General features: G+C 42.3%; 1 protein-coding gene across 1 annotated transcript; it reads left to right on the top strand.

Moving 5' to 3' along the window:
- The first annotated feature begins 1 nt into the window (after position 1).
- On the top strand, positions 2-11,943 carry LOC118398444 (saccharopine dehydrogenase-like oxidoreductase). The gene is made up of 12 exons (XM_035793770.2): positions 2-504; positions 3,049-3,161; positions 3,578-3,658; positions 3,945-4,074; positions 4,472-4,521; positions 4,888-5,018; positions 5,300-5,417; positions 6,496-6,615; positions 6,983-7,039; positions 8,832-8,943; positions 9,123-9,204; positions 9,423-11,943. The coding sequence occupies exons 1-12, from the start codon at positions 312-314 to the stop codon at positions 9,517-9,519; spliced, it is 1,284 nt and encodes a 427-aa protein (XP_035649663.1). The 5' UTR covers positions 2-311; the 3' UTR covers positions 9,520-11,943.
- The last annotated feature ends 9,007 nt before the right edge of the window (positions 11,944-20,950 follow it).

The following is a 20,950-nucleotide window of genomic DNA, read 5'->3' as shown; positions in this document are numbered from 1 at the left end:
TATTTATACTACGTACTATCGTTGGGCAAGAGCTCAGTCGACTCATGCAATAGTGTTGCGTAGTTTATGTTTTAAGGCAAAGGTCGCGTTATTTCGGATATCCATATTATGCCTACCCATGTGGTTTTACATATCTCAGCTGTAGTATTTCAATCTCGATATATATTCTTTTTTTCCAAACATTGCAGTAATACCGAATGCATTGGTTAACATTGTAGTCAGTTGATTCATACGAAACACTACGAGAACAAATCCTTTTGCGCGTCACTCTGCGTAAGCTAGGCAACAGTAAACGGACGTTTTAGTGCGCAATGGCGACTGTAAACTCTACCAGACCTTATCATATTATAATATTCGGAGCCTCCGGTTTTACCGGGCAGTTTGTGGTGGAAGAGGTAGCCCGGAGCGCCTTCGAAGGACCCAGCGGGTCTCTGAAATGGGCCTTGGCCGGGCGTAGCAGACAGCGGCTGGAGGGAGTTCTGAACCAAGCCGCCGAGACCCTCCGTACGTGTTTGACACTAATCAGAAAAGATAAGCGAGTGCCTGCTGCCAGTAAAATGTTTTTATGTCAAGCATGGTTTGACTAGGCTACTACTGTATAACGATTAACAGTGGCAACGGTTTCAGTTGCTTTTAAACGACAAGGCCTATACAATTGCATTTTTTGTCAAAGGTGCTAGTAAACAAAGGTTTCTTCAGTTTCTCTACAGGGGAACCATTTTTATAGCGGTTCTTCCAATACACCTTTGTATAACAATTTGTACGGTTCTTCATTGCACTGATAGAATCAGAGGGTTCTTCATTACACTGTAAAATAAAAAAATCCCGGCTTTAGGTTGCAGTGAAAATATGGTATACCCTTAGGAAAAAGAATTTGCCGTCAGAGTGCTGTATAACTGCAGTACACGCAAATACTGCCTCCAAAATACACTTTTTTTTTTACAGCAGTAATTTTGCAGTGTAACTGCAGTTAGAGTGGAGTATAACAGCAGCTGTACACGGCAGTTATTCTGCAATTACTGTGTCCAAAATACAACAGTGGACTGCAGTTACTGCACTTTTACTGCAGGTTCAAAACTGAAATCATTTTTTTTTGTAAGGGAATATACAAAAATATACTTTATTGTTAGAGCTGGATTAAGATGATGTTTCTATATATATATATATATATATATTAATCTCAATCTCACAAGGAACCCTGGGTTTAGTTTTGTTTTGACCCTTTAGGGTAACCCAATTGGGTTCTACATAGAACCCTCTTGTTGCAGGATTCTGTCATCTGTCCCTATGGGGGAACCTTTTGGGGTGCCACATAGAACCCTTTGATTTGTCCCTGTAGGGGACCCCTTTTGAGTTCCATTTAGAACCCTCATGAAGAACCTTCTGGTTCCAGGTAAAACCAATGACAGGTCTACAGATATACTTATAGGATACTTCAGATGTGTTTATGGCATACACTGTTAGGTACTCGCCTGTCGGTGAGTACTGGTCAGTACCATTAAGGATACATGTGCGCAAATCTAGTATAATGGTACATTTTTCTATTCAATATAAAGTAAAATCATTACTGCTCTCTGAAATGTAGGTGGGGGCAGTACTGGCAGGGGCTCATTAGCATATCTGAGGGCATGATCTAAAATATGTTGTATTTGTGCCAACTATTAGTGGAAGTGTTGTACCAGTTTAAGTGGTTTAATTGTTATGTTGATGAAGGTTGAGCACCTCGTTTGTCCACTCCAGTTCTACAATCTTTGTAAGAGCTTATGACAATCAAGAGTTGCACTGTTAAGAGGTTACTGTGCATTTACCAGTAACTTAGTGGCAGTTGGCCACCAGGAATTTCATTTTATTCCCCGTCTATAATTTACTGTCCGCTTGCTGCAAGTAGTCATTTTAAAATTCAGTAACTTCCTGTGACTGATCTCTGTCGCACTCACTGACCAGATGGTGTGGCTGGACGGTCAGTTGGTTGTCAACAATGAGGTTGAGGCCAGTTGAGGCTGAGATCCAAGTGTGCTAACCACAAACGATTCTTAGTAGTTGTCAACTAATGCTAAGCTTGTAATCAGTGTAGTTCAGTGAAAGTACAATAAGTTACTGTGAATTTTACACTAACTTCTGACAGCTAGTTGCCAGTTAGGTAACGCAAACTTCCAGTCAGCTAACGGCCATTAAGTTACTGTGAAATACACAGCAGTGTTTGCCCTATATTCATTCAAATTGTTGCGACCACGGCAAAAAAATATGAAGTCATCTTAGACATTTCTGTCGAGATGCGCTTTTAAATGGATAGTCATTGGCTCCATGACTGGAAGTCTATGGGAACAGCTAGCATATCATTGAACTAACACTAGTAACAATGCACACCCACCCCCCTGCTAACCTTGCCACCACTGCTGAAAAACTGTACTTACTGTACTTTCACTGCAACCAGTAGCCTCTACTGTACTTTCACTGCAACCAGTAGCCTCTAGTGTACTGTAAAATTACAGGAACCTTTTTAACAATCTATCATTTCATGGCATAAAGCAAAACATGGAGGAGAGGGAAAGAACAGGATGGTTCTTCACAGCCATCACAGCAGTGAAGAACCCGACCTGAAAAATGGTGACACACATCACCCTCACCTCTGACAAAGAACCCCTCAGGAACCTTTTTTGGGGTTTGTTTTGTTGTATGCGCACTCAGTGTCCGTTGTTCTCTACGAGTGAACACCAACACTGCTGAACTTGACCGTTAAACGGGTGTCTTGATATTTAACTGGGTACACAGGGACTCTGCTGTTTAATCTTAGTTGATGTTGATCCTACTGGCTTGCGCCTTGCTTAAGAATGGTCACCAATGCAAACAATATGATCAGTGATTCAGAGGGGTTGGGTTAAACGCGGAAGACACATTTCAGTTGAGTACATGCAGTTGTACAACAGACTAGGTATTCACCTTTCCCTTTCTAAATGCCTAATTTAAATATGGCATTAAGCTATGATTTGCTGTAAATGTGTGCGTTTTAACCTATTCATTCAGTACGACTTTGCTCTCTGTTTCCAGGTAAGCCGGAGTTAAGGACTGAAGTTGAAATCATTGTGGCTGATGTTTCCCAAGCAGATTCATTGGCCATCATGTGCCAACAAGGACTGGTTGTTCTCAACTGTGTGGGGCCAGTAAGTCTACAGTAATAATGAGTGTTGTTTTTATTGATACCTGGGATGAGGGCTGGCCTTTTGGGGTGTCATTTGTCCAGACTCCCAAGTTACTCTTGTCCCCAATGATAATTGGAAAGCTTGTTAGGAATATGCTGCCTGTGTAGCTGTGGCCACGGTACTGCTGTACAGTACAGTCGCCTCAGCTTTATCCGTGCGTATGGAACCGTAATAGCATGTGGTCAATTGCAAAGGTATGGCAATTTGATAGGGAGATGATACTTTTGATAAAGGGTTGATGACACGCATTCACACACACACACACACACACACACACACACACACACACACACACACACACACACACACACACACACCCACACCCATACCTCCATTGACACTCAAATCTTATGGAGTCCTTTTTCTTGTCTCCCTAGTACAGGTTCTATGGTGAGCCAGTGGTTAAGGCCTGCATAGAGAATGGAGCCCACTGCATAGACATCTGTGGAGAACCTCAGGTAGTAGGCTCTGTCGTTACACAACACCATCATATTAAATGTCCGTCTATATGGCTCAATTCAGTGCCTTCACTAGCCTCGGCCTCCAACCTAGTTTTATTACTGTCTATTACTGTCTTTACAGAGACAACGATGGTAGGATATGCATTCGGATTTTAGGAGCTTTATGCTCATATCATCCCTATTGCCAACATAGTCTGGTCGAAAGCAGTGCATGCCTTTTGGGATGCACCCCATGTCTCTCTGCTAGGTGCTTTTACGGTGGCCTTGTGTTGCGGTTCCGTAGTTCCTGGAGAGAATGCAACTGGAGTACCACAGCAGAGCGATGGACAGTGGAGTGTATGTGATTGGCAGCTGTGGCTTTGACTCCATACCAGCTGACATGGGCATCCTGTACACAAAGAACCAGTTTAAAGGTAGAGAGCTACACTGTTAATTGGGGGTGTGAATGTTTTTTTTAAACACGTTTTGTTATAGAGAAACAGCACTTGTTTGTGTCTCTGGGTTTCTGATGGCAGCCATCTGTGAAGAAGACACAGTTCTCATGCTTATTTTTGCCCGTGACATTGTATCTGCAGGCTCTTTCTGCTTTACTGGTGTTTTTCCTGTTATCAATGATGAATTACAGCACCATTTTGGCAAATAAAATGTTTGTGTTTTTAGCTGAATTCCAGACAGGGCGATACAGCTACAGTACACAATTAACTCACTGCGTTATAGTACCCTTTTCCAATGTGGTTTCTATCGGTGTGCTCGTCCAGTCTGTCCTTGAGTAAAGGATGTATAATAACCCTGTGGCATATCTGTTAACAGGAACACTGACAGCTGTGGAGAGCTTCCTGACTATACACACTGGTCCTGAGGTAGACAGCTCTATCACTTCCGGTTTCCTACATGCACTATGGGAAATGTAGTCATTACAAGTGATTTACTGTTGTGATGATTCCAAGGTCCACACCATTGTTTTGTTTAGATCCAACTATATGCCTCAATCCTGAGTGAATAGGAACTATAGGCACCATCTAATTTCATCATTTCGTTAGACACAACAAATGGCATGGGACACGGACTAGTAAACCACTTTTGAGGTCTGAAAATGTCAACAAACAATTTGATTGTTGTCATGGGGAATTCTGATAGACTTTCATTTTGGAGTGAACCATTCCTTTAATAGTTTGTATGTTGTGATGGTGACTTGGCTTAAGCTTTGGGATATTTCTTCCCTGTAGGGAGGCTGTGCCCACGACGGCACGTGGCAGTCCGCCATCTACGGCTTTGCAGACAGCGGCTCCCTGAGGAAGCTGAGGAAGAAATTTGGCCACCAACCTCTCCCAGTTGTAGGAGCCACAGTCAAGAAGAGGTATTGGCAGATGTCTAAAGTACAGACAGTCTCTGTGTTCACTCCATTTCCATTCAAAGTCATTGCATTTGATTGGTATGGCACACTTGTTGCTTGGCAATGCTGAAGTGGATTTAGAGGACTTGTCTATTAATATAGATGAAATGAGTTGATGGCGTCTGTCTGCTCTGAATTCTGTTGGATGCTGAAAATTTGAGAGTGTATTTAGAAGTAAACTGACGTGTGTGTGTGTGTGTGTGTGTGTGTGTGTGTGTGTGTGTGTGTGTGTGTGTGTTCCTCAGGGGTAGCCTCTTCTTCAGTAAGGAGATTGACCAGTATGCCATACCCTTCATGGGCTCAGACCCATCAGTAGTCAGGAGATCCCAGCGCTTCCTGTATGAGGGCCATCAGGAGTTACCAGTAAGATCTAACACAACCACACACCTCTATTGCCTGACTGGCTGCCTGCGTTCAGCCACTCAACGATGCTACATTGTGGTCTTGCTGATGTGTAGAGGTTTGGCATGGCAAGAAAGCAATCAGTTGGCTAAAGCAGAAACAGACTGGTACCCAGGCTACCCCTCCTTTGCCCAGTATTTTATCCATTATGGCTAGTCTATACAACTCAGTTGGTAGAGCATGGCACTTGCAGCGCCTCAATAGTAGGTTCGATACCTGGGACCACCCGTATGTGTTTTGTATGCATGTATGACGATAAGTCCGCAAAATTACGTTATTATTCTGTCATGTCCATAGTCTACCTCCGTATCTACGTGTCTCTCCCCTTCCTTGCTTTCACAACTCCTAATTAGGTCAAACAACTCTGTCTGTCAAACTTGTATTCCATTTACTAGCTTTCCTATGAAACTATATAATGAAGCCTCATTTACTCACAAACATCCAATGTGGAGAGAAATGGATTGTAAAGAACCCCTGTCTTTCTTCACATGGGGAGAAATAGACTGTAAAGAACCCCTGTCTTTCATCATGTAGAGAGAGAGAGATTGTAAAGAACCCCTGTCTTTCTTCACGTGGAGAGAGATTATAAAGAACCCCTGTCTTGCTTCATGTGGAGAGAGATTATAAAGAACCCCTGTCTTTCTTCACGTGGAGAGAGATTATAAAGAACCCCTGTCTTTCTTCACGTGGAGAGAGATTATAAAGAACCCCTGTCTTGCTTCATGTGGAGAGAGATAAATGATAATGAGTCATAAAGCAGCTCCAAGTGATTCATCATCTTTCTCTCCTCATTATTTCTGTGGGGTGTCTCAACACTGCTCCTGGCCAATATAGTGCACTAGAGGTTATAGTGCCTGTGATGTGCCCTTCCTCTAGCCTTTCCATGGCCTGGGGGAGTACTATTTAGAAGTAGGGGACAACAGTAGCTTACAGGAGCATGCAGGAGTTAAAAGTTATTTATCGAGTTCCCTTCTCTTTCTACTTCTCTCCTTCTTTCTTTCTCTCTCCCTTTCTTTCCCCCTCACGCCTCCCTCTTCAGGTCCAGTACTCTGCGTATGTAGGGGTCGGTGGCGTCTGGTCGTTGATAAAGATGTTCTGTGGTGGCCTGCTCTTCTGGTTCCTAGGGAAGTTCGGCCTGGGAAGGAAGCTCCTCATTACGGTGTGTGTCCAAAATGGCTATTGTCTTATAGTTCACTACTTTTGACCAGAGCCCAATATTCCCTATATTGTGCACTACTTTTTACCCAGGCCCCTACAGTGTATTTCTCCACATTAGATGTCTGTGGAAATTATATTAACCAAGTAGTTTGGTTACCAATCTTGTAAAAATAGTCAGTCACAGTTGGTTGGCTTAATTAAGGGTAGTTAAAGGAGTGCAGAAAAGACACAAACAAATGGTCTGTCAGATCTGTGTGAATATAACATACAGTTACTGTACAGTGATAACAAGAAGAGAAATGACCTGTGTTGGAGATGGGAGGTAGCTCAATTTTCCGGTGAATTGGTTGATGTTTTCTGCTCCTCAGTTTCCAGAGTTCTTCTCCTTTGGCGTGTTCACCAAGGCTGGACCCAGCAGGAAGCAGGTACAGTAGTGGACTCAGGCTCGATGGAAACAGTACATGAATGGCCCGGTCATAGCCATGTGTCTAGTGAGAATAACCTCCATAAACGTTTCATGCTTAAGTCAAGTTTTGGATGCAGGCATTGTAGAATGGTGATAACATATACAGTGGGGCAAAAACTTATTTAGTCAGCCACCAATTGTGCAAGTTCTCCCACTTAAAAAGATGAGAGAGGCCTGTAATTTTCATCATAGGTACACTGCAACTATGACAGACAAAATGAGAAGAAAAAAAAATCCAGAAAATCACATTGTAGGATTTTTCATGAATTTATTTGCAAATTATGGTGGAAAATAAGTATTTGGTCAATAACAAAAGTTTATCTCAATACTTTGTTATATACCCTTTGTTGGCAATGACAGAAGTCAAACGTTTTCTGTAAGTCTTCACAAGGTTTTCACACACTGTTGCTGGTATTTTGGCCCATTTCTCCATGCAGATCTCCTCTAGAGCAGTGATGTTTTGGAGCTGTTGCTGGGCAACACGAACTTTCAACTCCCTCCAAAGATTTTCTATGGGGTTGAGATCTGGAGACTGGCTAGGCCACTCCAGTACCTTGAAATGCTTCTTACGAAGCCACTCCTTCGTTGCCCGGGCGGTGTGTTTGGGATCATTGTCATGCTGAAAGACCCAGCCACGTTTCATCTTCAATGCCCTTGTTGATGGAAGGAGGTTTTCACTCAAAATCTCACGATACATGGCCCCATTCATTCTTTCCTTTACACAGATCAGTCGTCCTGGTCCCTTTGCAGAAAAACAGCCCCAAAGCATGATGTTTCCACCCCCATGCTTCACAGTAGGTATGGTGTTCTTTGGATGCAACTCAGCATTCTTTGTCCTCCAAACACGACAAGTTGAGTTTTTACCAAAAAGTTATATTTTGGTTTCATCTGACCATATGACATTCTCCCAATCTTCTTCTGGATTATCCAAATGCTCTCTAGCAAACTTCAGACGGGCCTGGACATGTACTGGCTTAAGCAGGGGGACACGTCTGGCACTGCAGGATTTCAGTCCCTGGTGGCGTAGTGTGTTACTGATGGTAGGCTTTGTTACTTTGGTCCCAGTTCTCTGCAGGTCATTCACTAGGTGCCCCCGTGTGGTTCTGGGATTTTTGCTCACCGTTCTTGTGATCATTTTGACCCCACGGGGTGAGATCTTGCGTGGAGCCCCAGAGGGAGATTTGTCAGTGGTCTTATATGTCTTCCATTTCCTAATAATTTCTCCCACAGTTGATTTCTTCAAACCAAGCTACTTACCTATTGCAGATTCAGTCTTCCCAGCCTGGTGCAGGTCTACAATTTTGTTTCTGGTGTGCTTTGACAGCTCTTTGGTCTTGGCCATAGTGGAGTTTGGAGTGTGACTGTTTGAGGTTGTGGACAGGTGTCTTTTATACTGATAACAAGTTCAAACAGGTGGCATTAATACAGGTAACGAGTGGAGGACAGAGGAGCCTCTTAAAGAAGTAGTTACAAGCTGTGAAAGCCAGAAATCTTGCTTGTTTGTAGGTGACCAAATACTTATTTTCCACCATAATTTGCAAATAAATTCATTAAAAATCCTACAATGTGATTTTTCTGGATTTTTTTTCTCATTTTGTCTGTCATAGTTGAAGTGTACCTATGATGAAAATTACAGGCCTCTCTCATCTTTTTAAGTGGGAGAATTTGCACAATTGGTAGCTGACTAAATACTTTTTTGCCCCACTGTATATATACATATATAGCGCTAAGACTCTTCTCTCCTATCCCAGATGGAGGGAACATCTTTCAGTCTGACGTTTTTCGGGGAGGGCTATGCTGAGGGGCTGGACCCGTCTCAGGGAAGACCCAACGCTAGGATCTGTACCCAGATACACGGAGCAGGTGATACATTATCTCTGATTGTAGCCTTGTTTTTGGTTTAGTTGTAATGCAGGTCAGGGTCATGTCTATTCATGCTCTGTCCAATGTCCACACAGTGCTTATTATTTTCTCCGTTTTGATTATCATTGGTCTACTATAGTTTTTGTTGATAAACTATGTTGACTTTCATTGGTCCACAGAGCCTGGCTATGTAGCCACACCTGTTGCTATGGTACAGGCAGCTATCACTGTGCTGAATGAACCACAATTCCTTCCTATAAAGTGAGTCAGGTGCCTCTCACTCTCTCTCTCTGTCGTGAATATTTTATAGTTCTACAAGGAATAAAGTCCTACACACTGGTACATCAAATATGCCGCTATCATTACTGTTCACATTGGTACATCAAATATGCAGCTATCATTACAATGTAACAGTACATATATATGGTAATATATGCATGTACAGGACCTAGGAGTAAACACTATGTTGTGATTGACAGGGGAGGAGTGTACAGTCCAGGAGCTGCATTTGCCAGGACAACTCTCATTGACCGCCTCAACAGACATGGCCTGGTGTTCTCAGTGAAGAGATTCTGACGAGAGGGTCTGAGAAAAAGGACTTCTGTCTGTGCCCAATCCCAAATCCAACCCCTAGGACATGTTTGGCTGCTAAATTCTGGTGCATTTCGTGCATCTGGGTGGCGGTGGCATTTCTATTTATATCTGAGAGGTTTGGATTTGAACAGTTTTTTTGTTAGCTATATAAAAATTGGTAATATCTTCACTTTGCCCTCTGGTGGGCTTGGTAGTATATTCACCATATTGCTTATACCCATCCAATCCTTTCAGATCTACATGAAGTGCCATGGTGTACAGGCGAATAGGGTGTTGAGCGATACTCAAACTCCCTATCACCCCCTAGCCCTAGTCCCACCAGCTCTGCGTATCTATTGCTTAACGCGATGACTGCTGTGGTCAAATGTTAGAGGAAATACTGGATGTCAATATTAGGCCAAATGGACAAACCTCATCCCCTTACAGCTGTATCGGTCTCCCCTTAGAGCCGTACACGATCAGCCTTTCTATCAGGCTGATGATACAGGCATTCAGACAGCCGGCCACATTGTTACCATTCTAGTCTGTGTGTCTCTCATGGCCCGTTTCAACTGTCCTTTTAATGGCTTCAGAATTTTGGTCATGCAGAGGTGTCACTCAATCTCTCGGTGGGTTTCAAATCAATTGTCCGTAAACCAAGTGACTTATTTGTGTTGTTAACGTGTAAGTGAGTGTCCTTGACCCAGATTACAGCTCTCCACAGTAGGATGTAGTGGAGGACTAGTCTAAGGGCTGTTGTGTGGTCTTGTAGCCAAGAAAGGACTGTGGCCTCTCGGTCTTTATTCTGTGTTTTAATTCACATTTTAACACACATATTTTGCCACAGTGTGCGTGCGTGTGCTCGTCACATGGCATTTAATCAGACTAGTCCAAGGGCATTATAAGAAAGACTTTGGGTGTTTCAGATACTTCCGAATAATACCAGTGTTTTATACACGTGGTGCTATTCTTTTTTTGTGTTATATAAAAATAACAAGCACGCAATACATATTGCTCTGTACAAGTATAAACACACAGATATGGTAACCTGAAAATGTGACAACAAATATCGCCTCAGACTGTGTGACCTAAATAATGTTTATAAGCGAACAAAAATGGTTTCAAATGAGGTCGACCAATGCCCATCAGCACATTCAGGACCCAACCTCCCCACTAGGTGGTGGTGTTTCTCTAATTACACATTCCCTTCCCACTTCCCAAATATTTACACGCCACTAACTAGATGAGCTGTCAGTTAAGGTAATTCGCCTGTGAGAGGAGACATGGGATGGTACAATATTTAACCTCAAATAAAAGTCCATGTATACACATTTAGCCAGAATGGATGGGGGAGGCAGGGTTTATCATGGGTAACAGATGTGGTTACGAGAATGAGGAGGGTCAAGGTTGGAAGGACCTGGGAGGCATTGTCTCTAGACTGTGACTCAACCTCCTTTCTCTTACCTCCTTAGCCTCCCTTCCCTCTTCAGCTCTGTCTCTACCCTTCCACCACCACTATTGCAACAACGCTGTTAGCAGAGCATTACAGAGAGAGAGAAAGGGAGTGAGAGACAGAGAGAGCAGTGTCCTCGTTCTACTGTAGTGATACAGAGGGAAATATACAGGTTTGTTCAATCATAAAACTGTGGGAGAGTAATTGTTAAGTAGCGTGGTTAAGTACAGGGTGTATAGCATAGCTATACGTGTTGCTGAGGAAACGAACAGGGAAAGGGAGAAAGAGAGCAAGACAGGAGGATGCAGTGGTTTGTTTCCCTATGCACAGGCTACAGGAGCCCCAATCCCTCTTCCCTGCCCTCCTCTCCCTCCCCCACATCCCGCCATCGTGGGTGTGATGTTATTCATGCCATCTCCCTCACCATGGCCAGCTCATCCCCTCTTCTATCTCCCTCTCCTTTCCCCTCATCTCTTCAATCACCTTTCTACTCCTCAATCCTCTCCTGCTGTCTTGTCTCCTCTTCACTTCTCATTTGCTCTCTCCCACTCTCCATCTCCTCTCTTATCCTCCCCTCTTCTGACTGATCCCTTCCTCAGTCCAGCAAACAGCCTCCACCCTACCAGTTAGGCATGATGTTTAGAGTGGGCTGCTGAGCAAAACATCTATCGGGCGCTCCCAGCCCCGCATTCACTCTCTATTTAACTATCTCTCTCTCCGTTTCTCTCGTCTTTTCTGTTCTTCCTTTCTTACTCCTCTGATTTTCTGTTTACCTTATCTCTCTTCCCCGCCATCCCATTTCTTTCTTTCATCCTCTTGCTGTCTCTCTCTGTCCTCTCTCTCAGTGGTGACCCATCATTCAGGGCAGGTGGGGCCTGTTTTGCATGTTTTTTTGTCATTAATACATGTCACAAATCAGTTAGAAAACAATGTAAAAAAATAAGTTATTGAGTTAATAAAGACGCATAAAAACATGTTCTCTTTTTTTGCTTTCTTGAGAAAGGCAGCTCCAAAATGCCGGTGTTTCTGTCCAGCTCAGTGCTTTCTGTGGCGGAGGGGCAGCCAGATGAAAAACACAGTGTGTAGGTAGGGGTTGGTCATCTTCTCTAGTTGCGCCACGATTGGCTCAGTGTTCTATCACTCATGGGGAAACTAAATGACCGCAAAACCTACATGGAAAGCTAGAAAGTTCAAGCCACCTTGGGTGCTGCCATAGATTTACATGAGAAGTGCCCATCCAAGAAGGCTCAAGGTCATTGGCCACAGATAAAATGACGTCAAATCACGTTATATCTACCGTAGCTTTGATTGAACTGATCATGTCAACATCATACTTTCAAAATCTTAGCTAGCAAACTAGACACGCAGTCATCATTAATCATGTCGACAATCTACTGGCAAATCCTTTTCATATGAAGAGAAATTATAGATGAAACGTATTGGTGCTCATCAGCCATTGGACATAAACACAAGTTGGAAATCACAGATTCAACAATGAGTGGTTTGGAAGGAATCAGTGGCTAACTGCATGTGTTGCAAAGCAATCACTATTTTGCTTCCCCTGTATGCTATGCAGCGTTCAAAACAACTGGAAATTCAGAACTGGAAAATCTCAACCTTCAGTGAGTTCAAGACAGCTGGGATTCAGGAAAAAACTAGCTCCAAATGGAAAAATAAGTTTTGAACGGTCATCCAAGTCGGAAACTCTGGCATCTTTCTAGAACTTCGACCTGAAGATCACTGACGTCATGATTCGACCTTGTTTTTTTTCCAAGTTCCCAGTTGTCTTGATAGCACTGTCGTGTCTTTACTATCATTAAACTGAAGACATAGGAGAATGTGCCCTAGTGGGCTAAACCGGCATGGCGGCTTGTTTAGACAAAAGGGGAAGTGGGGGTCGACTAAGAAGTCACTACATAGTGAAAATTATAACAATTGAAATGCTAATCCCTTGCACATGAATGCTCACTCATTCGGGAACAATTGCAATCAATATAAACTGCTCAAAAAAAATAAAGGGAACACTAAAATAACACATCCTAGATCTGAATGAATGAAATATTCTTATTAAATACTTTTTTCTTTACATAGTTGAATGTGCTGACAACAAAATCACACAAAGATTATCAATGGAAATCAAATTTATCAATCAATGGAGGTCTGGATTTGGAGGATGGTCTCCTGAGGGATCTCCTCCCAGACCTGGACTAAAGCATCCGCCAACTCCTGGACAGTCTGTGGTGCAACGTGGCGTTGGTGGATGGAGTGAGACATGATGTCCCAGATGTGTTTAATTGGATTCAGGTGTTGGGAACGGGCGGGACAGTCCATAGCATCAATGCCTTCCTCTTGCAGGAACTGCTGACACACTCCAGCCACATGAGGTCTAGCATTGTCTTGCATTCGGAGGAACCCAGGGCCAACCGCACCAGGATATGGTCTCACAAGGGGTCTGAGGATCTCATCTCGGTACCTAATGGCAGTCAGGCTACCTCTGGCGAGCACATGGAGGGCTGTGCGGCCCCCCAAAGAAATGCCACCCCACACCATGACTGACCCACCGCCAAAACGGTCATGCTGGAGGATGTTGCAAGCAGCAGAACGTTCTCCACAGCGTCTCCAGACTCTGTCACGTCTGTCACATGTGCTCAGTGTGAACCTGCTTTCATCTGTGAAGAGCACAGGGCGCCAGTGGCGAATTTGCCAATCTTGTTGTTCTCTGGCAAATGCCAAACGTCCTGCACGGTGTTGGGCTGTAAGCACAACCCCCACCTGTGGATGTCGAGCCCTCATACCACCATCATGGAGTCTGTTTCTGACCGTTTGAGCAGACACATGCACATTTGTGGCCTGCTGGAGGTCATTTTGCAGGGCTCTGGCAGTGCTCCTCCTGCTCCTCCTTGCACAAAGGCGGAGATAGCGGTCCTGCTGCTGGGTTGTTGCCCTCCTACGGCCTCCTCCACGTCTCCTGATGTACTGGCCTGTCTCCTGGTAGCGCCTCCATGCTCTGGACACTACGCTGCAAGACACAGCAAACCTTATTGCCACAGCTCACATTGATGTGCCATCCTGGATGAGCTGCACTACCTGAGCCACTTGTGTGGGTTGTAGACTCCGTCTCATGCTACCACTAGAGTGAAAGCACCGCCAGCATTCATAAGTGACCAAAACATCAGCCAGGAAGCATGGGAACTGAGAAGTGGTCTGTGGTCACCTTATTGCATTTTCATTTTCCAAATGGGCGGTTATTTAGACTGCCTAAGATTCTGCATTTACGATAGCATCCCTTTGTTACGCAATCTTCCCGCGCTCTCATTCAAACCCAACCCCCTCTCTTTGTGTAACCAGCCGTCATATCAGTTCCGTCCACCAGGGACATTTTCTTGTATGACATCATTTGTAATCAATGTATGATCCATTCTGTGTATGTGTAATTCTGTGTGATTGTTTAGGTATTTAGTAAATAAATAATTAAACCAAATGTTGTATTGCTGATTCAACTTGTTAGCCAGCGTTCGTGAAGATAACCAAGAATTTACAACTTTCAGATAAGACTGAGTAAGGTGATGATTAAATATTGACTGCTATTGAGGTTAAAGGTTACCAGGGCTTTAAGAGTTTATTCGGAAGATAACAGCTCTATAAACATTATTTCGTGGTGCCCCGACTTTCTAGTTAATTACATTTACATGGTTAGTTCAATCAGGTAATATTAATTACAGAAAATTATTTTATAGAATAGCATGTCACATCACTTAATCCGGCATAGCCAAAGACACGACACTCTTAAAAACTCGATACTTTCTGGAAAGTAACCATTATTTACTATTTACATCTGGGGTTGCTGTACATATCTTTAACCTATTCTATAAGAGATTCACCAAAATTAAAGTCATCCAGGCATTAATATTTAAATTATAGTCATACTTTATCAAACGCCTTTTCAAAATCTGCAATGACAAAATCTGCCAGGCCTGGTATCTTCGATGTTTCATAATGTTATATTGTTTCAAGTAATTGTCGTATATTATCTCCAGTATATCGTCCATGTAAAAAAAACTGATCAGGACAATATATCTGGTAAAACCTTTTTTATTCTATGTGCTATGCATTTTGCCAGGATTTTCGCATCACAACATTGAAGTGTAAGAGGCCTCCAGTTTTTTTTAATGGACTGGATATTTATACCACATGGGTCCTGTTTTACTAGTAATGAAATCAGACCTTGTTGAGTACCTGAAAGTCTACCATTTGTATAAGAGTAATTAAGACACGCTAATAATGGATTGTTGAGTACATCAAAAAAGGTCTGACATACCTCTACTGGTATACTGTCAAGCCCTGGTGTTTTTCCAGACTGAAAATATTTTTTTGTCTCAAAGTTCCTCTTCTGTAAATTGACCTTCACACAGGTCTTTCTGTAAATGCGGCGGCAGGGTAGCCTAGTGATTAAAGCGTTGGACTAGTAACCGGAAGGTTGCAAGTTCAAATCCCCAGCTGACAAGGTACAAATCTGTCGTTCTGCCCCTGAAGTTAACCCACTGTTACTAGGCCGTCATTGAAAATAAGCATTTGTTCTTCACTGACTTGCCTAGTTAAATAAAGGTAAAATGTGTTAATTTTACATTGTTATTCTTCTTATTATTATTATTAGGAAAGACATCCTTACAGTTAACATCATTCAGTGAAAATGGAGGAGACTGAAAGGAAAACATATGCTTAAAATATTTTGCTTCTTCTTTCAAAATATTATTTGGTGAATCATGGATAATCATTTGTAACAAGTTTCTGTAAATTATTCTTGGTGGAATTTCTATGTTAAATATGTTTTTTTTTTAATTGGTGCATTTAAAAAAAAATCCATCCAATTTGCTTTATTTTTGTAATATATCCAATAGGCTTTGATTAAATTTCCAATATCCCGTCCACGTGATGTGGAGGCCAATTTAGATGGTGGTCCGATCTCATTTGGTCTCCTATTAATAAGTAATCAAGACGGCTAACTCGATTAAGCATCCTCCATGTATATCTCACTAGGTCAGGGTTTTTCAACCTCAAATTATCCACTAGTTCTGATATATGCATGGTCATCGTGATCTCCTTAAGTGCTTGAGGGTGATAGTTTGTAGAGTGATTTCCTTTACGATCCATTGAGTACTTCAAACCGTATTAGAATCTCCCACCCTAAAAATAGATGATTTCGTTGCTTGTGAGCTCAATACATTATTAAATATATTTTCAAAGAAGTGTGGATCATCATTTTTTTTTACACATATGGATTAATTAAACAGATCTGTTTTTGGCCCAATAGTGTATTTAAAATAATCCATCTTCATTGTGGATCTGTTTGCACAGTTTGCACAATACCTCGAGACTTCTTTATATTAGACATCGCATGCCAGCTGTTATTAACAAATAGACACACACCCCCACCACTTGTCTTAGTAGACGTAGCTTCTCTGTCCTGTCCATGCATAGAAAATCCCACCAGCTCTATATTATCCGTGTCGTCGTTCAGCCACGACTCGTCGAAACATAAGATATTCATGTTTTTAATGTCCTGTTGGTAGGATAGTCTTGATCGTTTATCATCCATTTTGTTTTTCAATGATTGCACGTTGGCCAATAGAACGGATGGTAGTGGAGGTTAACTCACTCGCCTACGAATACTCAGAAGGCAGCCCAACCGCCGACCCCTTTTTCTCTGTCTTCAAGCAAATGACGGGATTTGGGCCCGTTCCTGAGAAAGCAGCATATCCTTCGCTTTGGACTCGTTAAAGAAAATATTTTATTTTTTGTTCGAGGTGAGTAATCGCTGTTCTGATGTCCAGGAGATATTTTCGGTCATAAGAGAGGGAAGCAGCAACATTATGTACAAAATCATTTTTTTTTTAAAGTTACAAACAATGTGAAAAAACAAACAAAATAGCATAGTTGGTTAGGAGCCCGTAAAACAGCAGCAATCCCCCTGGCGCCATTAGGCTCTAGCTGTCTCTGTGTCTTCGCTGTGGCCTGCTAGCTATGGACAGCCTGATTACATGTATAGGGGGGTCGATATAACCACGGTAAATGACAATGAGTGCTAGCAGGCCAGTTATCTCTGTTATAAATCACCACAAGTTTTAATTACTAGCTCGTAGCCATCAGCACAAACTGGGAAGGCACTGGGTCAACTATCTATCAGACACATAGATAGACAGAGAGGGGGAGCAGAATGTATGTTTTCCGCTCACACTCTGGATGTAGGCAAGAGATAGAAAAATGACACATCCTGATTTGCTTGATATTAATAGTTAGCAATGAATACTTAACAAATGGGAGGGTATTTCTGTCCTGTTAGTGTTTGTGTTTTTATGGTTTCCACTCTAGTTCCCTGCAGCTAATCTGGGCGTATGGTCTCCAGAGATGGCTTGAGCTGACAAATGAGATAGAAAGATAGCCAGGAGGAGTTTAGAACAATTCCTCATTGTCTCTAAATCATCCTTGCATCTGGGAAACTAAGCCTGGTGTGGGGTTAAGACAACAACCCACGTGCAGATAACGACAGGATGAACCCAGAGTGAGTTATGATGCTCCTTGGTCTGCGCGAGGGGGGTTGAACTAACCATGACTGAGCACTGTTAGTGTCAGCTATATATCTGCATTTGTGTACAGGTTAGGTTACTCGATCCAACACTCAAGCGTAGGGGGTCGACCAGCCTCATTATTGCAATAATAAATTGATATTAAATAAAGATGATTGTTTGAAGAAATGACCAAGTCTCTCTCAGTACTGAATTTCCACGACAAGTACCAGATAGGAGCTGCTGAAAGGAAAAAGTCAGCAATGTTGCACTTCAGGGAGTGCACTTGTCATTCATCACACACATACAGTACATGCCCGTGTACAGGCGCACACACATACACGTGCATTGGTGCGCGCACACACACACACACACACCCAACATGCCGTCATTGTAAGTAAGAATAAGAATGCCTAGATAAATAAAGGTTAAATAAAAAATAATTTTAAAAATGCACACCATTTTATTACATTCATTTTACAATCACGCAGCCCCATTACACACAGTCACACATATGTTCAACGAGCTCTCACAGTCTCACGTCAGGATTAGACGTTCACTCATGTTTCTCAAACATCAAATTTCGAAGTTGGCGCAAACGACAAGTGTTTAAGGTTAAGTTTAAGCATTAATTGCACATGTTTAATGTTAGGGTTTAAGTTTAAGCACTTACTCCAATATCTTAAGGTTAGTTTTTAACTCTGAATGGTTAAGGTAAGGGTTAAGGTTTGGGATAGGCTTAAAAAGAAACTCCAAAAACACTTTCTATCGCTGGATTTAAACTTGTAACCTTGGGAATCAGAGGTTTAAAAGAAATAAGCTTTTTGTGCTTACGGAACATTTCTGGGATCTTTTATTTAACCTCATGAAACATGGGACAAACTTTAAATGTTGCGTTTATATTTTTGTTCAGTATATTTCTACAAGGGCTGCTCAGATACGACCTTTGCTGTGGCCTGTTAGCTATGGACAGTCTGAGTACATTTAGGGGAACCTCAGTAAATGACAATGAGTGTAAAAGCCACTGTAAATGACAATGAGTGCTAGAAGGCTAGGCAGGCAGGCAGGCATGCTTTTGTGATGTTTTGGTCTGGTCTGCTGTGTCAGTGGGGATGGGTGAATACTAGAAGCAAGAGAGACTGTGGGGAGAGGAGAGAGAGAGGGGGGGGGAGATAGAAAAAGAGAGCCAGCTAGGAATGCATGAGATGAGGGATTATGTGAAAGACAGTATATGGGGGATGCTAAACAGTGAAGGAGATATGATTCCAGGGAAGAGGCCAGTTCTCAGTCCTTGTCTGGGACGAGACGCACCCCACCCCTTACATACCATTTTATTACAGCCATTTTACAACCACACAGCCCCATTACACACAGTCACACATATGGTATATTTCAGCCATTCAACCCTCTTATTCGCTGTATGTCCTCTGAACAGACAGACTTACTGTATTGTGGGATGAGAGCCAGGCATCACAACTACATTACCCTATAATTTGCTGTGTTTAAGTGATCACCACCCACAGTCACGATGCAGGGAGCATCCAAGATGTAAATTACACTGTCTGCATCCCAAACAGCACCCTATTCCCCATTTGCTGCACTACTTTTGTCTAGGGCCCATATGGTCAAAAGAAGTGCACTATATAGTGAATAAGGTCCCATTTGGGATGCATCCACAGTGAGGGGATAAGGGGCCTGGTGGGTAGCACTTTATTTTACAGTATTTATTCATAGATTTTAGAAATCAAATGGCCAGTCCTCTTCTGGCTGTGCCGGGTGGAGATTATAACAGAACATGGCCAAGATGTTCAAATGTTCATAAATGACCAGCATGGTCAAATAATAATAAGGTCAGCACATCAGGAGTAAATTGGGATGTGTAGAAAGGCCTCTTTATTGTGTCCTAAGTTTTCATAACTGTGACCTTAATTGCCTACTTTTAAGCTTTTAGTGTCTTAACGACCGTTCCACAGGTGCATGTTCATTAATTGTTTATGGTTCATTGAACAAGCATGAGAATCAGTGTTTAAACCCTTTACAATGAAGATCTGTGAAGTTATTTGGATTTTAACAAATTATCTTTGAAAGACAGCGTCCTGAAAAAGGGACGTTTCTTTTTTTGCTGAGTTTATATATATACAGATATATGTACAGTTGAAGTCAGAAGTTTACACACAGTTTGGACACATCTACTCATTCAAGGGTTTTTCTTAATTTGTACTATTTTCTACATTGTATAATAATATTGAAGACATCAACACTATAAAATAACATATGGAATCATGTAGTAACCAAAAAAGTGTTGAACAAATCAAAATATATTTTAGATTTTAGATTCTTCAAAGTAGCCATACTTTGACGTGATGACAGCTTTGCACACTCTGGCATTCTCTCAACCAGCTTCATGAAGTAGTCACCAGGCATTACCATCTTGAAAGAGTTCCCACATATGCTGAGCACTTATTGGCAGCTTTTCCTTCACTCTGCGGTCCAACTCATCCCAAACCATCTCAATTTGGTTGAGGTCGGGTGATTGTGGAGGCCAGGTCATTTGATTGCAGCACTCCATCACTCTCCTTCTTGGTTAAATAGCCCTCACACAGCCCGGAGGTGTGTTTTGGGTCATTGTCCTGTTGAAAATCAAATGATAGTCCCACTAAGTGCAAACCAGATAGGATGGCATATCACTGCAGAATGCTGTGGTAGCCATGCTGGTTAATTGTGCCTTGAACTCTAAATAAATCACAGATAGTGTCACCAGCAAAGCACCATGACACCTCCTCCTCCATGCATCATGGTGGGGACCAGATATGCAGAGATGATCCATTCCCCTACTCTGCATCTCTCATTATACAGTTATGTATCATAATTATGAAACGCCCCCATCGCATTCATCTTACTAGTGAGACCTTCCAAATGGCCCACCAGATACTGAATCCTGATCCATTTCCAAATGAAACACTATTATCTATATAGCCAATAGGTGTGAAAAATATTCTGATGTGCCCTTGAGCAAGGCACTTAACTCAAATTTGCTCCAGGGGCACCGTACTACTCTGGCTGACCCTGTAAAGCAACAACTTTCTCTGCAACTATCATGTGTATGTGACAACACCAAACACTGTTTTTACATCATTTGGTTGTATATTGTGTTGTTGTCAAATGTCAGTGTGGTGAATCTGACTGACAGATGAAGACACACATAAACTGTATGAGCAGGTGTGTGTCTATATAGACAACGCCATTGGCCGACAAGAGCAATAAAGATCCGTCATGACCAATCACAGAGAATAGGTTTTATTTCTCAATTCAGCTAGCTACAAAATGTTCCACCACTTCAGAACCCTGACAGAATACTAAGGGAGTCGTGATACTACATGCGTTTTGAGGACGTCAAATCTCACAATTGAATCTATGG

Source organism: Oncorhynchus keta, chromosome 19, assembly GCF_023373465.1.
Source record: "Oncorhynchus keta strain PuntledgeMale-10-30-2019 chromosome 19, Oket_V2, whole genome shotgun sequence".
In the NCBI taxonomy this organism is placed as follows: domain Eukaryota; kingdom Metazoa; phylum Chordata; class Actinopteri; order Salmoniformes; family Salmonidae; genus Oncorhynchus; species Oncorhynchus keta.
This window is presented reverse-complemented; position numbering and strand designations above follow the sequence as displayed.

What these genes read in the sequence shown, in the direction of transcription:
- LOC118398444 (XM_035793770.2), top strand. Translation starts at nt 312, where the DNA reads ATGGCGACTGTAAACTCTACCAGACCTTATCATATTATAATATTCGGA. An exon ending in GGAGCCACAGTCAAGAAGAG is followed by an intron (nt 5,019 to 5,299) that starts GTATTGGCAGAT and finishes TGTGTTCCTCAG; the next exon opens with GGGTAGCCTCTTCTTCAGTA. An exon ending in TACCCAGATACACGGAGCAG is followed by an intron (nt 8,944 to 9,122) that starts GTGATACATTAT and finishes ATTGGTCCACAG; the next exon opens with AGCCTGGCTATGTAGCCACA.